Source organism: Oncorhynchus kisutch, linkage group LG3 (assembly GCF_002021735.2).
Source record: "Oncorhynchus kisutch isolate 150728-3 linkage group LG3, Okis_V2, whole genome shotgun sequence".
Classification (NCBI taxonomy): domain Eukaryota; kingdom Metazoa; phylum Chordata; class Actinopteri; order Salmoniformes; family Salmonidae; genus Oncorhynchus; species Oncorhynchus kisutch.
This window is the reverse complement of record NC_034176.2, coordinates 27402701-27416184: the sequence shown is the minus strand read 5'-3', so window position 1 is coordinate 27416184 and position 13484 is coordinate 27402701. Positions and strand designations below refer to the sequence as shown.

Genomic DNA, 13484 nt, shown 5'->3' with positions numbered 1-13484 from the left:
CGACTAGGTGATACAGTACATCACTAGGGCTGAGCTCCCTGCCATCCAGGACCTTTATACCAGGTGGTGTCAGAGGAAGGCCCTAACAATTGTTAAAGACTCCAGCCAACCAAGTCATAGACTGTTCTCTCTGCTACCGCATGGCAAGCGGTTGCAGAACCAACAGAAACAGCCCCTACCCCCAAGCCTTAAAACTATTAAATAGTTACTTAAATAGTTAACCAAATACTTACCTGGACTATCTGCATTGACCCTTTTTACACAAACTTTTTATACTCATCAAATATGCTCCTGCTTATGTTTATTATTTATCCTGTTGCCTAGTCACTTTATTCCTATTTATACGTATATATCTACCTCAATTACCTCCTACCGCCTGCCCATCGACTAGGTACTGGTATCCTGTGGTTATAACTAAGTTATTGTTACTCATTTGTGTATTTATTATTACTTTTATTATTACCTGTTATTACTTTTCAATTTTTTCTCTAAGTTCTCTCTCTCTGCATTGTTTGGAAGGCCCCTTATGCATTTCACTGTTAGTCTACACCTGTTGTTTACGAAGCATGTGAGGAATACAATTTGATTTGGTTTGAATAGATCAAGGACGTTGCCATACTCAGACATGGATGACACATTATTGGCCTCCCTCTGGCATGTGTAGCTACAACTAGTTTGGATCCGTGCCTGGCTACCACGTCTCACCGGCATGCAACAAACCAGGAAATACATCAACATTGATGGCTATCCATACATAAACTACCTCATTATTGACATAAAGTATGTTATCTCAATGTTAAATAAATGTTGTCCATTAAACGAACAATAGTCTCATTTATTGAACATGGTTTAGCAAAATGCCAATCATGCGATAAAAGTCAAATTATTTGAATAATTTCAGTTTATATTATTTTAAGAAATTTAAGTAAGACAAAGCGCGCAATACATTTGACTAAAGACGCAGGTTACTAAATCACATCTATTAGCCTAAGCAATAAGCCTACTGTATACACAATATGCCATTATATTCCTTCCGGTAGACCATAATATATTTTTTTTAGCATTGTTTCAAGATGGAATTTTATACATTTGTGCTGACATAAACTGGATTGATGGGTTGCCGAGAATTTACCCAGTGTCAATGTTGCCACTAATCTGCCCTGTCTATTTTACCAAATGGAAACTGCAGAAATAGCCTGTGTGGTATTGGTTTGAATGGGTTCAGGTATCATCAGGTAATAAGACATATATTTCACTCTCACTGAAGTTTGCATATGGCGCATAGAAACATAACGAACAAATCAAGTGAAAATGTCACTTAACGGTTGTTTGAAGTGAACAGGTACACCAATTTCTGACTGTTTACTGAAAAAACTATAACCTAATTGACTTTGACTTGAGATGGCAAAATGTACTACAGCTTCAGTGTTTTATCAACTCAAATAATAATTTATGTAGGCTATCATTGGCGCGAAATACCCAAGACCACATTGAATTTCAATGTACTGTAAAATTGTCAATCAATTAGGCGACCGGAGAGAGAGCATGGTCGTTGATGCTGTGTTTTGATTGGGCTAACCAGGAGACTCGTAATGTGCGGCAGTCCCATATAAACACGTGCAGACCAGCGCTCTATCGGTCATGCACGTCAAAGGAAATCAGTGTACGGTCCAGGGTAGAGGAATAGCCGCATTGGGTAGATGGTACCTACTTAGTGATATATTTACATTGTTGAAAACACGGCGCTGTACATTTTCAGAGCTGTATGAACTATTAATAAGATAAGCAAGAAACACTATTCCTTGTATTTTGTTAGATCATCAGTGATTATTGAACAATGCCTTTGATGACCGGACTTTTTCTTCTAATGGTGCTGATTGCATCTGCATATGAACTGGATCAGAACGAGTCGTATTCACCCAGAAGAGCACGATTTTCTGCAAATACCCCTTGTAAGTAATAGTCTCTCTTACAATACAGCATGTTTTTGAGTGGATGCGGTGTTCGCACGGATTTGTATGGATTATTACTATTACATTGTATGCACAGTATGGGGGAATGTTTGCTATTACATGATATGCTGCTCTGTTTCCAAGTGAACGCCTTGATCGACAGACAACCGAATAGCTCCAACATAGGCTAGGCTACTCACTGTGCTCTACCGGTGTTTTACCGGCAAGTGATGAGCGTGAGCTTCGTGGTGACTGACACCTGTTTGTGAAAAAGCTGTAGCCTACCATCATGAGATGTTGAAACATGGTCTATGAACGAATGCTCTTTGAATTGATGGTCGTGTGGGTTGCTTAAACACGAGGTCACTGACCTGAGGATAGAACATCAGATTCATATTTATTTTAAAAGAGGCTGTAGGAATTAGTTGATACAGGGGAGCACACTTGTACCCTGTGTGTGGTTAAATTCATCAATGGTTATTTATTTATGTCCGGTAGCCTATTCTACAAGTCATTTTTTAAATGTCTTAAATGCATTTATCTATAATGTTGTTTTACGCACTGTTTAAGCATTTTATTAAACCACCAAATGATCTACAGGTGTTTCGAAACAACTATGGCCATCATATTTTAAATGTATTGGTATTCTTCCAAGCAGTCACCAGTGTAAAGAATTGATAGAACTACAGTATTGCTGTAGGCCCCATAAAATACCGATTTGTGCGTGGTGGCATAGGCTAGGCCACTGCACCCACCTGTAGCTACTGGCTACCGGCGTCTTGACAGGAGGAATGAAGCGCCTAATACCAGAAGAAACGTGAATGGGGTAGAGCTTTCTAGGTGAACGCAAAGCGGGTGGAGACGTTAGAGTGTCTTTGGGGAAAGAATGTTGGCCATTGGCCAGGGATGATATCCAGATTCGAAGACTCATAGGGCACAAGGTTTCGCGTGACGTGCGTCCCTACTTACTCAATCAGTAGGCTTTATGTCCCTTTTCAATGGTTTGCCAACTGTAACTGCCAATCGTATTCCCGTGCGATTAATAAAGTGAAAATAACATCGTTCCACCGAGCACTGCCCCTAAAAAGAGGAAAGCTATTGTATAGCAAGAAAAAAACTAATTAATGGCCTAGGTCTACATCGGATTGGGCTATCTATTCAACCCCATGCATAACATTATGCTTAAATTGGTTGCCAGAGGGATGGATTAAATGCTCATGCACTCCGTTTCCAAAATGTGTATGAGATATGAAAAAGTTGCTTGCCCAATGAAAGCCAGGCCCATGTTAGGAAATATGGGTATGAATGAGGTGTTATCTCTGATCTCCTTAAGTCTTTATTGTTATTTCAGTTAAACCAATGCATTGGTTACCTCAGACTAAGTATCTGCTGCGTGGGCCTCCTTGGTCCTGCCAGTAAGAGATGCTGAAGGAGTGTGTATATGTTGAAATCTAATTTATTTATTTATTAATTCTCCCATGACCTGAGCGATACAGTGGTGGGACAGTTTGATTAGTGATTAGAGCATGGTGCTTCTTAGAGATCAATCATATCTGCTGGACAACCATTCCGATTCATCGCAGATTGGCTAGTTCATTATGGGGGGGGGGACCAAAAATGTTAAATGAGTGAGAGTGTATCATTCTGTGGCATACAGTACATCAGCTCATTGTTACAATTGCTGTATGCTTCTTACCATGAACTTGTCCCAGTCTTACTAAATGGACAATAGAGGCATTCATTGGAAGACATTTAGGGGTTTTCTGGTTACTTTATATCTTTACCTCTTGTCAGAGTAGTTTACACAGCTGTGTATGTCAGCTTGCTCTTTAATATTAAGTCTGAGGCAATATTTATGTGAAACATGAACATTAGGTCTTTTTATGAGGATTGAGACAGTGACCCAAGCCAGGGTACATGACTGTACTTTTAAGTGTGCACAGTCCATGGTGATGAGTGTCAGAGGTGGTTTGGCACGCCTTCCAAATGCTGCATGTTATTGTCTTGTCGCATGTGAGGGTAATGGAAACAAGGGGTCTGGTGCCAAAAGGGACAGTCAGCGGAACCTGATCCTGGTGTGTGTGTGTGTGTGTGTGTGTGTGTGTGTGTGTGTGTGTGTGTGTGTGTGTGTGTGTGTGTGTGTGTGTGTGTGTGTGTGTGTGTGTGTGTGTGTGTGTGTGTGTGTGTGTGTGTGTGTGTGTGTGTAGAATATTCATTAAATGATTTGCCAGGAAGAGGAAATGTAATTATGGTAAATTGTGTCCCAGTCTTAAATAGTTGAAGGTGTCCAATGAGCAGTCAAGTTGTAATTTGTCTGAATAGTTATGATCGCAGCATTGAATCAACTTTGCATGTAAATTATCATCAAATCCCTTAATTGTTTGGTTCCCAATCAAAACAGACTGGTTATCTTTCCATTATTGTTGAGAGCTATATGATAGCCTGCCCCCTGCTTATGGTCCCTTCCCTCTCTGAGTCTACAGCTGACGTGGCACGCTGTCTGAACAGTGCCCTCCAAGTAGGCTGTGGAGCCTTCGCATGTCTGGAGAACTCCACATGTGACACAGATGGCATGCACGACATCTGCAAGTCCTTTCTGTACAGTGCAGCTAAATTTGACACTCAGGTATGGTAATTCTTTCTCTTTTCAAATCTGACAGTATGTCGCTGTAGATTAAACCTGTTAACTGAAGTTAAGTCATGTTTTTTGATATGACTGTGATATTATGTGGTTTTGTGCAGGGTAAAGCCTTTGTGAAAGAGAGCCTCAAGTGCATTGCCAACGGCATCACCTCCAAGGTGTTCCTCACCATCCGCCGCTGCTCAACCTTCCAAAGAATGACCTCAGAAGTTCAGGAGGAGTGCTACAGCAAGCTGGATATCTGCACTATCGCCCGCACCAATCCAGATGCTATTGGAGAGGTGGCTCAGCTCCCAAGCCACTTCCCCAACAGGTGAGTTCCTAGAAAACATAGGTCAAAGGGCTTCCATTTCTGTTTTTTTTTACTTTATCTTAGTACAACAAAATCTATGTATTTGGTACACTAACTCTACTGAAGGAAATACATTTCACTGGGCTCCTAAGACATTTTGATAAAATTGTAAAAATAAAAAAAAGCCTTCCATGAGCTAACACTCGCACTTGACTTTTTTAGCCCCTTATTAGCACTGACTTTGCTTTTAGCTACTTTATTGAGGAAAAATGGGCTTACTGTGACTGAGATAAATGTGGTTGCCCCAGCTAGCTATGTTAAGATGAACGCACTAACTGTAAGAGTGTCTTCTAAATGACTCAAATTCTGCACTATGTAGAAATCGCTCCGCCATTTCCTGGTTGCTAAAATTCTAATAGTTGGCCTAAATTTACTTTAAGTGACATAACAAGCAAGTATATTGTAGATTGTACCATCTAAATCACTGAAATATATTTTCCATAACCCAAAATATTGCATATTGAGCTGTTTGAAGCTGGTATACAAAACCGAAAGTAAAAGACAAAAACTCAACTTAAAAATGGGAAGCATAGAAATAGTGCACATAGAACTGATCTACCACTTCTTAGACTTGCTTTCAGTGAGAATGACGGATGTATAACTCACATTTCTATGTGAATTTTGTCGGTTGCCCAAAAAGTTACATATTGCAGCTTTAAAATAAAAAATGTAAATACCAGCAACAAAAATACATGAATGCTGCATCCTTTTGCAGGTTTTACGGTAAGCTCCTCCAGAGCCTGATGAACTGTGATGAGGAGACTGTGGACCTGCTGAGGGCCAGTATGGTGTCCAGACTTGGCCCAGAGATGACCATTCTCTTCCAGCTTCTGCAGAACAAACCCTGCCCCTCGGTTGCTGCTGCTGCCGTTCCAACTGGAGTGGAGGGCCGAAGGAGCTCACGGTTGTCAATGGGCCCACACATGTATAAGATCCAGTCTGGTCTACGCAACAGAGACTCTGCCAGCCATTTTAGCAAGAAGCGCGCCACTGGTGACAGCTCCTAACTCCCACTCAGATCCAGAAACTACACACACCCCTCAAAAACATAAGCCAACAGTGGTCTCTTCCCTTGGGTATTTAAGAATCATTCCTCTCCAGACTGGAAAATAACATGCACCTCTAAGAGAATATCCAATGTGTTTCAAGTATATTTTATATCAGAGTTTGAGTGTGAGAGATACTGTACCTAAGGTTTGAGAGGATCCCCTCCCCTAAACTATTTCCCAACTCTATCACTCACCAAGTTCATTGAACATGTTGTATTGTATTCTATTGTATCTCCACAACTTGGCCCTGTCCATTCCTGTTCACTCCCCACACTTGATATGAATTCTGAGAGCCTGGTGGGATGATGTCCCTTTAAGTTTTCTGTCTAGGATTTCAAGCACAATCTTGCAGGTATGGTTCATATCTATAGAGCACAAATGTTTAAAAAAAATAGGGTTGCAGAATACAAATGTTTATCCATTAATATAATATCAATTGATATGTCATCAATATCTTCATCAATAGATAATTAAATATTATTACTATTAGTTCATTACTAGATGTTTCATACAGTAAATGTGAAATATTTCTATATTATGATGAGACCATTAAAATAGGTAAGCATGTGCTATAGAAATCAGTGTCACATAGTCACTGACACAAACAGGATTCTTTTATTTATTGAGTTATTAGTCTCTGATGGCAACAGCCAGATCTGTGAGAGAGGCATGTCCCTCAGATGAGAGCTATCCTAATAAACTTTGCACAGGAAGTTACCTTAACTTGTAACCACCCGGAATGCCATGTAGCTAACTCCTATACCAGAGAATATAGCATTGTTTAGATACCATTACATCTCTTCTGTCCTGAAACACTCAGTTCACAGAAAGTGTGGACCAGCAGTGTAACTTATGAGCAGGTGACCACCTGAGATTGATAGAGGCCACACCATTAGATGAACAACATTCTCCCTGATGAATATGACATGGAGGGTTTGGATCATACACACTGACTTCCAGTGTTGATAATGACTATTTAAAAGCCTTGTTGGTATAATATTGATATTTATTTTCCTACTATATTATTTAAATTGTTATTTTATGATGTTGCTGTAGTTTTAGTTAGGTTACAGATATACAATTTTAATGTGCAGTTTGGTCATAGCTTCTATTTCAGTGGGGGCTCATGATCAAATACTATAGGATCTGCCACTCTCTACATTGTCCTCTCTGTTGACTGAATAGGACCCATGTTATGACTCTGTGCTGGACATAGGGGAACAAGTTGGTCATTCAAGTCAGGTTATCTTCTTTATGAGTGTTACATGGGACTGTCACTTAAACAACCCATATTGCAAACATGGTCACTTATGTACTGGTGCAAGGGGACTCTGTTGGGAATGTGTGTGTATTTTCCAAGCACGATTGATTATGTTATGAAGGTAGAGAGAAATTGTGGTCAAGCCATTCATTGTACATTTAACAGCTAAACTTGAAGACTGAACTGCAAAGCATTTGCTGGATCTATCCTTAATATCATGCAAAATAATGTTTCTCTCAGAAAGGTTACCCTGGTGACATTACTCCATAAGTGCTTCAATAAAGGGAGGTTAATTCAAGAGACTTTTCACACATGCCTGGATGAAGGCGATGTGCACAAGGGGAAAATAATGTTAGAGAGATCTGGTGGTTTTACAATACCAAATCATTTGAAATGTTAAGAACTCACAAACCTATGCAATAATCTCTCATATGGAGGATTCACAATAACACACAACCTTGCCCTTTGTCACAAACAGTGCCAGCTGATGCTGAATGAATGTGGCAGCAGCTCATTTGCTCCCATACTCATAGTGAAGTATGCAGGCAATGCAATGTGCCCCTAGACTCCCCCTTTCTGTTTCTGTGTTTGTTGCTGTGGTTTATGTTGTATTGTTTTTTGTTTTGTCTTTTTCTTGGGATATAATAATATCTTGCTTTTAGTAGCAATATAGTATATATTAAAAAGAAAAAGTAAGGAAAAAAAATCACTCAAATGTTAAGACTGTATTAGCAATGTAGTGTATCTTACTACTAATGTTACATATGCACTTTGCATCTCTTATGACCACTATAAAGGGGCATTGAAACATTCATCACTTGCGATGGGTTGGGACTACTTCCTTCCTATACTGTTAATACATGTATTTCTGTGTCTGTAATAGCTGGACAAAATCCAAAACATTTGCTGCTAAACAATAGCTTGCTCCCCTGTATGATAGGTTATCATTTTACATTTACTTGTATATCTATGGTGAAAACCCATTCACAGACCATGGCATCAATCTGTATACTTGCATTTTACCATTTTCATTCAGTTTGGTACTTCTTCTGGAATTTGTAAATTTATTTGAATGTTGCTTGCAGTGAACATATTTGACAATAGTATTCTGTTTATTTCCTCTCCCTTGAGACTATGCTTATAAATCCAAATTCTGGGTAACTTTAGAGAATGTATCTTATATTGAATGTTTGTTCTGGTGAGGATGTGCCCAAACCTAGATGGTTCATTGACATATTTTATAATGTGTGTTTAGTTAAAGGTGCATAGTGTATGAAAGTCTGTAATAGGCAAATATGAGAATTAAATTAACAGACTTACAAGTCATATTTTGTTATTTCGAGACATTTTGTTTTATTCATTAGGCTATTTGTTGCAAGACAAGAATAGGGTGCATTTTGGTGGTAGGCCTACTGGATTATTAGCTAAATCTATCCTTAGGGAAATCAGTGAAATTGGCAGCAGCGTTTTCTGTTGATACACCATATGTTTATGGCAGGCTGGGGACTGGGCTCCCTGAACTCTGGAACTCCATGGTACTCTTTCCCCTCAAGACTTGAAATCAATTTGCCAGAATTAAAACTACTTGGGTGATCAGTAAGAGTGAAATCTTAATCGTAGTGACAGTTACTTTACTTTCAAATTCATAGACGAAAGTTATCAGTAAGCCATTTGCGGAGATTACTTGCTGAAGTTCCGAATACAGTAGCTATGTTAAGCATGATTGATCCTTGTGAATCACTTGCACTTTAATACATACCCATCTACATATATACCCATTATGTATACATGGATGTATGGCTTTTTTCTCTGTGCTAAAAATAATGAAAGATACAAATGCATCAACTGTGTGTCTTTGCTGATTAGAAATAAACTATTATCATATCTGGCATATGGTATCACATGTGTTGACTGCTTTCATTTGACTAACATGTAAAACTGGTACTTTTAAACACATACAGTACATCTAAACTTAAAATCTGAAAACAAAGTGCAAGTATTAGCAATTATGAATATCTATAATGAATTGTACCCATGAAGTAGAAAACAAGGACTAACAGAGCACATCCTTATGAAAATGTACTTTCTTAAACTTGAGCACAAACGAGCTGAAACTGCAAAGTGCCTGTATCATTGGAGTGCCCCAGGAAAAGAGAGAGCAGTACACGAGTGGCTGCATGGCCGCTATCTCAGTCAGAGGCAAATATAATTTCATGCCAATTTGGAAGAGTCCTGTAGGGCTTTCTCATCAGCAGCACTCCAGTCCCAGGGATAGGTGATGCAGCTGCTCTGCATAGAGTGATTCCAACATGTTCTGCTTTTAAAGAGACACTCACATGCAAGTCATCATCCCATTATCTTACACAGTGCAAGGCACTAGCCCCTTTTATTATTAGTATAGATGTGTAATATCCTTAAAATAATCCCAGTGCAAGGCAGGACCACTCTCTGGAAGAAAAATGTGCTTCTCCATTAGTCCTCTATGATTACAACGGTATGTGTTTGCTAGGAGACAAACAGGAGAGGTTTTCTGGTGGGTTTGAATCTGGTCACAAGGGGGCATTCTCTTCACTGGAGAAAAATATATAGTGGACATAAAGCACATGTGCTTTGTGAGATGAGTGGGAATACTGCACTTGCTTCATAAAGCCAGGGATCATGTTCAGAAGTGCAAGTCTTCTGCACCATGCTTTTACACATAAACTCAGCAAAAAAAGAAACATACCTTTTTCAGGACCCTGCCTTTCAAAGATAATTCATAAAAATCCAAATAACTTCACAGATCTTCATTGTAAAGGGTTTAAACACTGTTTCCCATGCTTGTTCAATGAACCATAAACAATTAATGAACATGCACCTGTGGAACGGTCGTTAAGACTCTAACAGCTGACAGACGGTAGGCAATTAAGGTCACAGTTATGAAAACTTAGGACACTAAAAAGAGCCCTTTCTACTGACTCTGAAAACACCAAAAGAAAGATGCCCAGGGTCCCTGCTCATCTGCGTGAACGTGCCTTAGGCATGCTGCAAGGAGGCATGAGGACTGCAGATGTGGCCAGGGCAATAAATTGCAATGTCCGTACTGTGAGGCGCCTAAGACAGCACTACAGGGAGACAGGACGGACAGCTGATCGTCCTCGCAGTGGCAGACCACTTGTAACAACACCTGCACAGGATCAGTACATCTGAACATCACACCTGTGGGACAGGTACAGGATGGCAACAACAACTGCCCGAATTAGACGAGGACCGCACAATCCCTCCATCAGTGCTAAGACTGTCCGCAATAGGCTGAGAGAGGCTGGACTGAGGGCTTTTAGGCCTGTTGTAAGGCAGTTCCTCACCAGACACCACCGGCAACAACGTCGCCTATGGGCACAAAAAGTGCTCTTCACTGACGAGTCTCAGTTTTGTCTCACCAGGGGTGATGGTCGGATTTGCGTTTATGTTCGAAGGAATGAGTGTTACATCGAGGCCTGTACTCTGGAGCGTGATTTATTTGGGCGGTGTGTCACAGCATCATCGGACTGAGCTTGTTGTCATTGCAGGCAATCTCAAAGCTGTGTGTTACAGGGAAGACATACACCTCCCTCATATGGTATCCTTCCTGCAGGCTCATCCTGACATGACCCTCCAGCATGACAATGTACCATCCATAGTGCTCGTTCTGTGCATGATTTCCTGCAAGACAGGAATGTCAGTGTTCTGCCATGGCCAGTGAAGAGCCTATTGAGCACGTCTGGGACCTGTTGGACCGGCGGGTGAGGGCTAAGGCCATTCCCCCCAGAAATGTCCGGGAACTTGCAGGTGCCTTGCTGGAAGAGTGGGGTAACATCTCACAGCAAGAACTGGCAAATCTGGTGCAGTCCATGAGGAGGAGATGCACTGCAGTACTTAATGCAACTGGTGGCCACACCAGATACTGACTGTTACTTTTGATTTTGACCCCCTCCCCTTTCTTCAGGGACACATTATTCCATTTCTGTTAGTCACACGTCTGTGGAACTTGTTCAGTTTATGTCTCAGTTGATGAATCTTGTTATGTTCATACAAATATTTGCACATGTTAAGTTTGCTGAAAATAAATGCAGTTGACAGTGAGAGGATATTTCTTTTTTTGCTGAGTTTATGCTGTACAAAGAAGACATAGATCATCTATCTCTACCCTCTTGCAGCGCATCCAATCTTTTCTCTCAAAATATCTCTTGTACGATATTACATGTAATAATTCTTCATTAACATCATTAGGCTGGCCACTATACGTCCAAAATACCTGTACACTGTCTGTCCACAATGTGATTAGACCATTGAACAATGCTCTATTATAAATGCAGTAAGAAGATCATACTTCTCCCTATGCGTTATATATTCATTATGTCTTTCTCTTTCCCATAAAACTTGTGACATATTCATTGGCAGCGTGACAAATCAGATGTGCAGTGAAATGTGGTGTGACTGAGGAGAGCAGTGGAGAATTAAATCCAACAGGCAATCTCTCCACAATCCCTTCATTTGACTGGGGAAATACCCAGGGACGAGAAAGCGAATGCGATTGAATTGAACTAAAGATAGATACACAGAAAGCAGATGTAGGAAAGTGTGCTATAATTGAGTGATCATATATGTCTTACACCAAACTTCGGTCCCAATTCATTTATCAATGGCTAGCTATACATTGCCTAGTGAAAGTCTACACCCCCTTTCTAAATTTAGAAAGGGATTATAATTGGATTTTTTTTCCTACAGATATACATAACCTGCACCATATTTTCAAAGTAAAATAAATATAGAAAATGTTCTAAATGAATAAAAAACTAAAAAAGAAGATGTCTTGATTGCATATGTCTTCACACCCCAGAGTTAATAACTTGGTGGAAGCACCTTTGGCAGCAATTACAGCTGTAATTAACTTTGAATAAGATTCTACCAACTCTGCACAACTCTTAGGGGAACATAATTGCTCAAGCTCAGTTTATTTGGTTCGGAATCATTAATGGACAGCAATATTCAAACCTTGTCTCTGATTTTCAATCCATTTTAATGTCAGGACTGAGACTGAACCCCTCGGGAACACTCAATTCCTCTTGGAAAAACATTCAGATGTTTTTTTAAATTATTTGTGTAATTGTCCCGCCAAAATATTAAACTCTATTCAAGGGTCATGTATTCAGAAGACTGAGGCAGGATTTCCTCTAGCTTTTTACCTGGGCTTTGCTCCTTTCATATTCTTTTTATCCTGACAAACTCCCCAGCCCCTGTCGGTGACAAACATACAACAGGATGCTGCCACCACAATACTTGAAAATGCAAAGGGATCAACAACATTGCATTCACTCCACATTACTGGCCTGTATAACAAAGTGAAAAGAAAGGCTGTGTTAAAAAAATATATGTTTCAAATCATCCATTATTTTTGCAAAAAGGCCCTTAAGTAATACTGCAAGGCAATATTGGGCTTGCAAACTATTAAACTACAAAGGGAAGCACAACCCAGAGCTGCACAGTGACACAAGCCTGCCAGATGAGCTGAATAACTTCCATGCTCGCTTCGAGGCAAGCAACACTGAAACATGCATGAGAGCATCAGCTGGTCCGGATGACTGTGTGGTCACGCTCTCCGCAGCTGATGCGAGTAAGATCTTTAAACAGGTCAACATTCACAAGGCTGACCATCTCGCAAGTGTCTTCACTGACATTTTCAACCTCTCCCTGACTGAGTCTGTAATACCAACATGTTTCAAGAAGATCACCATTGTCCCTGTGGCTAAGAACACTAAGGTAACCTGTCTAAATGACTACCGACTCGTAGCACTCACATCTGTAGCTATGAAATGCTTTGAACGGGTGGTCAACACCATTATCCTAGAAACCCCAGACCCATTCCAATGTGTATACCGCACCAACAGATCCACATATGATGCAATCTCTATTGCACTCCACACTGCCCTTTCTCACCTGGACAAATGGAACACCTATGTGAGAATGCTATTCATTGACCACAGCTCAGCGTTCAACACCATAGTGCCCTCAAAGCTCATCACTAAGCTATGGACCCTGGGACTAAACACCTCCCTCTGCAACTGGATCCTAGACTTCCTGATGGTCCGCCCTAGGTGGTAGGTAACAACACATCCGCCTCGCTGATCCTCAACACGGGGGCCCCTCAGGGGTGTGTGCTCAGTCCCCTCCTGTATTCCCTGTTCACTCATGACTGCACGGCCAGGCACAA

The 13484-nt window shown here is 40.5% G+C and overlaps 1 protein-coding gene across 1 annotated transcript; it reads left to right on the top strand.

Annotated features, from left to right (window-relative positions):
• The first annotated feature begins 1636 nt into the window (after positions 1-1636).
• LOC109871962 (stanniocalcin-like) lies at positions 1637-9146 on the top strand. The gene is made up of 4 exons (XM_020463019.2): positions 1637-1952; positions 4436-4578; positions 4695-4906; positions 5661-9146. Exons 1-4 carry the CDS (start codon positions 1838-1840, stop codon positions 5950-5952), a joined length of 762 nt encoding a protein of 253 aa, XP_020318608.1. The 5' UTR covers positions 1637-1837; the 3' UTR covers positions 5953-9146.
• The last annotated feature ends 4338 nt before the right edge of the window (positions 9147-13484 follow it).

Bases quoted from the DNA above. Each gene is read 5' to 3' on its own strand.
- LOC109871962 (XM_020463019.2), top strand. From the start codon at position 1,838: ATGCCTTTGATGACCGGACTTTTTCTTCTAATGGTGCTGATTGCATCT. The intron at 1,953-4,435 runs GTAAGTAATAGT...CTGAGTCTACAG, and splicing joins ATTTTCTGCAAATACCCCTT to CTGACGTGGCACGCTGTCTG. The intron at 4,579-4,694 runs GTATGGTAATTC...GGTTTTGTGCAG, and splicing joins CAGCTAAATTTGACACTCAG to GGTAAAGCCTTTGTGAAAGA.